Source organism: Halyomorpha halys, unplaced genomic scaffold, assembly GCF_000696795.3.
Source record: "Halyomorpha halys isolate HHAL.00 unplaced genomic scaffold, Hhal_1.1 Scaffold331.1, whole genome shotgun sequence".
NCBI lineage: Eukaryota > Metazoa > Arthropoda > Insecta > Hemiptera > Pentatomidae > Halyomorpha > Halyomorpha halys.
This window is the reverse complement of record NW_027116263.1, coordinates 186162-195356: the sequence shown is the minus strand read 5'-3', so window position 1 is coordinate 195356 and position 9195 is coordinate 186162. Positions and strand designations below refer to the sequence as shown.

The 9195-nt window shown below is 31.4% G+C and overlaps 1 protein-coding gene across 1 annotated transcript in view; it reads right to left on the bottom strand.

The window, feature by feature from the left end:
• LOC106681372 (anionic trypsin-2) overlaps window positions 1–9195 on the bottom strand; it is a 44649-nt gene continuing 35454 nt past the window's right edge. The window contains exons 5-7 of the mRNA XM_014421648.3: window positions 7349–7614; window positions 4675–4826; window positions 1–1172 (exon numbers count right to left, since the gene is read on the bottom strand). Of these exons, the coding sequence (XP_014277134.1) occupies window positions 999–1172; window positions 4675–4826; window positions 7349–7614 (592 nt within the window). The 3' untranslated portion in view covers window positions 1–998. The remainder of the gene's footprint in view (window positions 1173–4674; window positions 4827–7348; window positions 7615–9195) is intronic.

The following is a 9195-nucleotide window of genomic DNA, read 5'->3' as shown; positions in this document are numbered from 1 at the left end:
TAATCAACAAATATAATATATTTTATGTATCTATAACAAATAAGAATACTAAAATTATAAAAGAGAGAAGAAAAAAAAATTTACATATGAAAATACAGTAAGTAAATATGAAATGAAATAATAAATCCATCTTAATCCCGGGACATTTGGTGTCTCCTGTGAATAACCATTTGAATAGTATTTGTTGTGCTTCATTATGATAACTTTAACAAAATTAAATTAGACAATAATAAAATAATAATATATGTACAAAATTAAATTTAAGGTAAGAAAAAGAGAGAAATAAAATATACATGTAATTAATTAAATTTGTAAATAAAATATTAAATTATATAAGTCAAATAGAATAAGTAATATAAATGGTGATAATTTGAGGCTAACATAACTTATTGACAATGTTAAAAATTTCTTTTGTAGGTAACTTATGAATTTACTAATAATAATACAGTAGTGAATTTTATTTGGTTATTAATACTTGATGATACCCACAGTGATGAAATATAACATAAATCTGGTGCTAAGTGAGCATCACGCAACTTTCACTTTCTATCATATCAACTACTTACTTTAGTAATCATAGTTATGAAAAAAAGAAAAGGTCTTTTCCTCATGGATCATTAAATACATATAAAGTAAGTAAACCAAATCAAGAATCTTATACAAAAAAGTAGCTGAACAGTTGAAAAAACTATTTTATATATAATATACTTGAGTAGCTTTAATGAGAATGAGAATGATAAAAAAATGTGTTTAAAGTTATCAAAAAATCCGCCAACTTTTTGTATTTACATTGAATAAATAGCAGGAAAGTTAGTTATAAAGAAAGTAAATCTTTTTCTTACAACTCATGAAAGACATATAACGACGGTGAACCAAATTGAACACCTTGTACACAAGAGATTCAGTCAAACCTTGAATACTCTGTATACCTTATAGGAACCATAAATCATTGCTCATGTAGAAATCAATTATGTTCTGATTCAGCTGAAAAATAATCTTTAGACAGGCCATACATTATCTTCGATCCATTCTAGATAGTCAGATACTTTTGTATAAACTCCAGGAAAATTAGTATCCAGCGAGCAATTAGCCCCGAAAGATGTTACACCGATTAGAGTGTACATGCATTTGTATTGGCTATGATGGATTTGAATTGGCCCTCCTGAATCACCCTGCAAAATAGAGAAATCATTTAATTAGGTGTAGAAATATATATAATAATTACTCTAAGAGAATTTTAAAAATCCCCAATGAATTATATTTACATATATAAATAGAATTGTACTGTTACAGTCCATGATGGTTCAAAGATTAAGTACTTTGTAAGGAAGTACTATAACAAGACTAACAGTTATGCAAGGAGATGATTTGGACAGAAACCGCCAGATTTATTTCCCAATTAAGGTTAAATAATTTATGAGGCTGGGTGGACCCCAAAGGGTTCCTGAGCACACAGAGTTGACTCATGGCTATAGTAACAGAATAAATAATTATATGTCATGTTATGGTTGCCATGGTGAAATAAAAACACTGGCAATATCTGCCTAGACAAGGGGTGTTAGGTTGTCATGGTAAAAACATAATAGGAGTAGTGATATGTTAAGTGGGTTTTGGTTTTGTGAAGGTGACAGTTTGATTTTTGGATAGTTATAGTAAAAGAGCCCAAGTGGAGAAAAAAGACAGTTATCTCACCCCAATTTTTAATTACTTTAATGAAAACTATGTATAATTAATAGTCAAAATTGATGAGTCTGCCAAGTATAGGTAGAGGGGATAAAAAAATGGCGGCAGTTTCAAAGCGATAAAAAAAACTAATTTTTCATTCGGAGCTCTATATCTTAAAAAGTAGAAACAACACAAAGAAAACCTAAAAGAACGTCATTTAAAGAAGAGTAAATTTGCTAAAATATGAGCCCTAATAGAGTTATTTACGTTAAATAGTTTTCGAGATATAGCTTTTTAAAAACCAACATTCCATAAAAATGTATGGGCGTACTGAAAGATCAGTAGTTAGTGAATTTATTTTGAAAAATTTATATCTCAAAAACCATTTGATGTACAGATGTCTATTAGCACTAAAATTAAAGCTAGTTTAATAAGCTATAAAGTAATTATAATGTTTATCTTCGTAGGAGTAGCAGTTTTCATGATATTTGCTAAAATAAATTGATTTATAGTTGTTCGGACAAATTTTCATTTGCCAAATTCATATTCATATGTGAATATGATAAAAACTACTATCCCTACGAAGATAAGTGTCATAAACTACTTTATAGTAAGTTAAATTTCCTTTATTTTGAGTGTTGGCATACATATGTGCGTCTTATGGATCTAGAGATATATATTTTCAAAAATCAAACATTTTATACGAATAACTAGAAATTAACATTTTGTGAGTTTATTTTGTCAAATATCATAAAAACTACTACTTCTACAAAGATAAACATAATTAACTATTTTGTAGAAAATTTAATTAGTTTTAATTTGAGCACTGGCAGACATCTGTACGTCCAATGGTTCCTGAAACGAAGTTTTTCATAAATCAAACTTACTGTCCGAACAACTATAAACCAATTTATTTTAGCAAATATCATGAAAACTACTATTCCTACGAAGGTAAACGTCACAAACGTCTTTATAGTCCATTAAACTAGCTTTAATTTGAGTGCTAATAGACATCTGTACGTTACATAGTTCCTGAGATATAGAATTCTCAAAATAAATTAAATAACTACTAATATTTCAGTAGATTTTTAAAATATTTTGCTTTTTAAAAAGCTATATCTCGAAAACTATTGGACGTTAATGGCTCTTTTAGGGCTAAAATTTCAGCAAATTTACTCTTCTTTAAATAATATTATCTTTAATTATTGGAGAAGTTTGTCGGGGGGTGCGGTCAGCAAAGAACAACATAAATAAACAAAACTATATTTATTTATTTGTATGCCGACGTTTCGACCTGAGTTTCATAGAACAAAAGAGATAACAACAACATTTAGAGTAACGTACAATTGAAAAGGAATAGTATACAAACAAATTTAGAATTATACAAAACATAGTCCCATAGCCCTGATGAAGACCTGAAACTCAGGTCGAAACGTCGGCTTAAAATAAATAAATATGGTTTTGTTTATTTATGTTGTTCTTTGCTGACCGCACCCCCCGACAAACTTCTCCAATCATTAATTTACGGTCAACTATCTACACCTCAATATTCTCTTTAGATTTTCTAGTGTTGTTGGTGGTTTTTAAGATATAGAGCTCCGAATGAAAAATTAAGGTATTGAAACAGCCGCCATTTTTTATTTCCCCTACCTATACTTGGTAGATAAAATTACAAATAAAACCCACATAAGTAAATAAACAGGGAAAATAACTCATAAGGTTGGAGCATTTTATGCTAGGACTCAAACCTAGCCTCGAGTACATTGTAATATCCTCTTTTATGGGTAAATAGTTATTTTTTATATATAAATGGTTTTTAATATGTTTTTATTTTATATATCATTTCAGTATTCTTTATTTTTTGTATTAAATCAAAAAAACAAGCTAACCAATTTTGTTCAGTCAAATATGGAGCGGAAAATATTGTTAAAAAAGCCAAGATGGTGGCGCCAGTACGAAGTCCGTTGAATCGCGGCCAATCAAATAGAATAGCAAATTCAAATATTTTAAAAACTTTATTTAACATCCCATCATAGTTGTAGTTACCGTAAATTTTTTAAAAAAATAGAAGTTAAGAATAAGTATTAAAGAAAATTATTCATAAAGGAAATCATAAGAAAAAACTCAAAACCATAGTGCTACAATCGATGTTGAGAATGAACACCTTTATAAGGGTTTGGAAGAAAGCTTGATTTTTTTTTGGTTTCAAGAAAAATTGTAAATAAATGTATTATATATTATTTTATTGTAATTATAATCCGTATTGTATATATATTATTAATAAAGAGGTTAAGAAAATAAAATAAAAACTTGGTTTTTTGATCACTTGTGTTTTAGGCGTGGAGGGGAGGATGTACCCTGGATGCAGGAGGTCCTGAACATCCTTGGTCTCTCTCAGTGGTAAACATCTTCAAAAAGAAGACATCTAGAATGATCCAAAAAGTTAAACTGACTCTTTGTTTTGGATCGCTGGGATGAGATGTGTTGAAAACTGTCAGGAGACAAATGCTTTGTTAACAGTCTGTGTTTGTTTGTGAGAAAGAAAACCATCAGTCATCTAAAGAAGATTATCTAAATTGGTTAGTTTTGCTCTACTTAAAATTAACTACATTTGTAAAAGTAGATATTAATTTTTGTAAGTGTTATTAAAAGTTAACTGTTTTGATTGCCTAGAAAACCTTCCTGAAATTAAGTGTCTATAATATTATATATAATAAAACATAAATTCTCATATCTAATTAATATTTGATCTTCTTATTTAACCTTGTCATTCTAAGCTATACCTAAGATATGAGAATAAAGTAAACACTATTAAAATTCCATTTATTTCATTTTAAATAATTACTGAATATTACAATATATTGAGCTCTTGTCTCTTCTGACTGAGCTCCTTTGCAACAGTAGTCTAAATTTCTAAGTCACTTGGCTTGGTAATTACAATAATCTGTTTTGTACTGGAAATAGTGAACAACATTAATAAATTACTATCATATGAGTTGGTTAACATACCCCGCATGTGTCTTTCCCTTCATCATATGCACAAATATGATGTTCAGAAATATCTCTTGGATTGTTAAGGATTCCTTTATATTTTTCAGTACATGAACTTTGATCGACTATTCTCAAACCAACTTTTTGAAGAACATCACTATATTTTTGTTCTGAAATTTATTTAAAAAAATATAATTTCTATAAGTGCTGTATATATTATAATATAACAAATATATTTTTAATATAAGTAGTTCCTATGTTTTTTAAAGCTCATTCATCAACTTTGATAAAATATAGATCTAGATAGGATAGATCTATACTGATAAGTATATAAGGATTTAAATCCATATTCTTGATTTTTCTGGAAGCGAAAAATAAAGTTCAAAAAATTCTGTATAAAAACTAATCTGTTCAATATATTTTTAACCAGGATATTATCATAATAAACAACTTAAATCCTTTGTACCAATCGATAGAGATTTTTTATTATCTGAGTCTGACTATGTACTTATCTCAACATCAACATTTTTTGGACTTCTTTATCAGATATTTATCTTAAGTATCAGTACTAAATATTATCCTTGAGAAGTAATATATAACAATAATAAAATAAAAAATTAAGCTTAGTTATTTAGCAATAAAAATTTTATATTAGTTATTAATTAATAACAAATTTTCATTCATTCATTTGACATTTTCATTTACAATGTCAATTTTTTAAAGGTTAATTTAATTTGCACTTAAATTTTAATTTTAATTTTTCAATGATTTTTATATTATATTTTAAATCAGTTTTAAGCTATAGTAAGTCTAAGATGAGTTTGTCTGTAGGGTAACTCTAGCTCCCACCCATCTTTGCTACTACCCGCTACACCATAACAAACCCCTTTATCTTCGGCTGGATTGTTTCTTATTGATTCTTGTTTTACTTTATTGATAAGTATATTGACTAATCTATTCTGACTTGCTATTAAAGAACCCAATATCTTCCTCTAAGTCATTTTTGAGATTTAGTAATCAGATTGGTGTTCCGAAAAAAAAAAAAAAAAAAAAACTACACCTCAGGTTATTTCAAATTATCAAAGCTGCCAAAGTTAACTATTATATTATTTTTTTTGGCTGGAGTTTCAAAACAGAATTTATCTCTCCTCTCTACAGCTTCACCCTCTTTTATGTTTCTCAAATTGTGTTTCGAGACATCTGGGGCCTGAGAAACTCTTTTCATGACAGAGGAAACATGGATTGGACCACTCTCTGTTTTTATGAATTTAAATACGTTCATGATTACGTTTTTGGTTTGAGAATGGATAATTTTCTCTCTACCCAGTTTACTCGACATGCTAAACTTAAAATCTTGCGATATTAATGACAAATAGTTTTGAAAAAACTGATAGTAAGATTTTCTGTTAGTAAAGTTCCAGAAGTGGATCTAGGAGAGGAAAGGAAAGGTTATGAAAGATAATCCAGTCTACTGAGTAGGTCTCGTAATTTTAAGGCATTATTGGAAAACAAATTTCACAGCCGCTGAAGCAACTCGTGAAATTTTTAAATATGAAGGGGAAGGTGTCCTTGACCCAGCGCACTGCGCGGGGTTGGTTTGAAAAAAATAGCAGTGGATATACGACGTTGGAAAGGAAGAAGGGTTCCAGGAGACCATTAAAGGATATATTATATATATTATTATATATAAGGTGAAAAAGAGCAGTAGACTGGTCCCTCACGAACTTACTCCTCAGCAATCAGCTAAGAGGTTAGAAATTTATTGAAAAACCCTTCTGGTATGAGATTTTATCGGAACATTGTCACCTGTGATGAAAAGTGGGTTTACTGTCGAAATCCAAATACCCGTGAGCAATGGTTAGATCGCGGTCAAACTGCTGTACCGGTTTCTGCAAGGGGGAAATCTGAAAAAAAAAAATCCATGCTTTGCGTTTTTTTGATCTTTGAATGTGTTATTCATCACGAATTTGTTCCTGATGGATGCTCTAGGAATTCTGAACTCTACTGCGAACAAGTGGAAAGATTGTGCGCGAATCTGAGCGTTATCCTGCTTTGATCTACCGAAAAGGAGTTTCGTTTTAAGATAATACTTGTCTTCATACTTACCGTCGAACCAAAGAAAAGTTCAAAGAACTTCATGGGTTCGAACTACTGCCTCATCCACCATATAGTCTAGACCTCGCACCACCAGATTACTACTTGTTTCGATCCACGCCCCATTTCCTTCAAGGGAAAAAAATTGACAATTTTACGGAAGTTGAAATTGCGGTTCAAGACTTATTTGATAGCTATCCCAAAGAATGGTATCAGCGTGGGATTGGGCAATTGGCTATGAGATGGCTAATAACATTGGACCAAACTTCGAGTATTATTGTATTTTATATCAAAGAAATAATAATACAAATAATTGGTTGAAAAACGGTCATTTTTTTTCATACATCTCATTAAAATTAGATACAGAGATAGGACTGAAAGCTGAGATATGAGAACATTGAGGTTCGTTAATAAAGGATGGAGGATGTAAAATAATTATAAAAGGAAGGTTACACTAGCAAAACGAAAGAGGTAAGTTAAGTCAGTTCTCAGGAAGTATTTATTGTATGAATTGAATGGAAAACTGAATTTTATTTGTTTACTATAAAATATGTTTATTACACAAGATTAAATTAAAATTAATGTGTTTAAGCATTACCTTTGTTGAGTCCGAATCCTGTCGCTATTACCTTCATATCAAAAAGGGAACTTCCAGTATCAAGGCAGATAGGTCTTTCATTTTCACTGAGTGGGTTTATTAATTTATAAAGTGCTATATCATTAATATTGTTCTTAACATTATAGTCAGGATGAACAATGACTTCACTTATCGATGTTGAATGGTTTTGAAAAAATTCAATGAATTCATTGGGTTCTATTGAATTCATTTTTTTAGTTGTTCCAAAAATCACAAAACTATCCTCCCTAAAAAAATAATTCAAATTATAATCAAATAATAATGTTTTAATTCTAAAAATAATAAAATATATCCCCTTCTAATACTATGGGAACGGCTCAGAGACCAGGCACTGATGATGCCCCATTCTCAGCCGCAGATTATGTTAGCATCATCTAGGGTACTTTTAGTAGGCCAAGCTTGCACATTAACTCTTGAGACAGAGGTAGCAGATCTTTAGAAGAGGGAACATAGGCATGAGCAACTTGAGGATTCCGCTTACTTCGGATCTCTTGTGACAGCTGTCGGTTCTCCGGACCAAAAAATACTCGCCCAGTGCCTTGAAAATACCCGTTTTATCCGAAAAATATCCGCTACTGGAGAATCCTTATAACTGTAACTGTATGATGGTTACTGTCACGATTACACTGTCGTACTAGCTATGGCGTGATAGTTGATACTACACTATCAGTGAAGCAAATGGCACATATATACGCCTTAACTGTGAACAATTGTACATTCTCCGTTATTACGGCAAAATTGTTAGCCACTACCATGGCGTATCTATTTGATAGTTAAAATCATGACAATTTTACGATGTGACCGTGATGTATCTGGGTATGGCATGATCGTTAACACAGTACAAGTAACGTCATTGAAGCAACAGTCACGTTAACTATCACATGTAAACGCCTTGACAGTGTACTATCATACACTTTCCGTTATTGCGGGAAAGTGCTAGCCACAACCATGGAGTATTTTGCTATTTGATAGGGTTGAGACAGCATTCACTCTCACAAGACATCAACCTTACCAAATGTAATGACGATCAGCGGGAAAACATTGTTCCTATCTATTGCCCTGAATTGCCCTAAAAATGATTCCGTCCCAGATCTCAAAAATAAGTCCAACCCGGACCCCACGAACAAATCCACCCAAGGCCCAGAAATTATATTCATCCCATGCCACAAAAATAAATAAATCCCGGGCCCCAAATGGTCAAGTTATAAAATAATAACTTGTCAGTAATAGAAAAAGTCTCTAAGGATTAACTAATAAACAAACCGAAGGAATTGTGTGGCACTGCAATAGCACACCTACATATAACGTAAATACATTTTACCCGATCCCTGACAATTACCCGCTAAGAAAACTGGAAAGTGTTCCAAGCCAGCCAGCTTTCTAAGATTTGGTGAGGATTGGGAAGCCAGTTGTAATGCTACCTTATCTCCTAAATTGATAATTATTTTGATTTAACACGAATGTTTAATAAAATGGTTCCTCAAGGTAGTATCCTTGGTCCCATCCTCTACACCGTCTATACAGCTGACATTCCAACCAATCCTAACTCTATCCTCACCACGTATGCCAATGCTACGTATGCTAATGCCACGTGTGCTCGCTGTTAATAATAACCCATTAATCGTATCCCAAAATCTCCAATCCTATATCACAGCCCTCGAAGAATGGTGTCGTAATTGGAGGATTAAGATAAATTCCATCAAATCACCTTTACACTTTGTCGTAAACCTACCGACTGCCCTACAGTTTCATTTAATGATGTTACTCTTAGGGCCAATCTGGACATATGGAGTTGAGCTTTGGGGCTC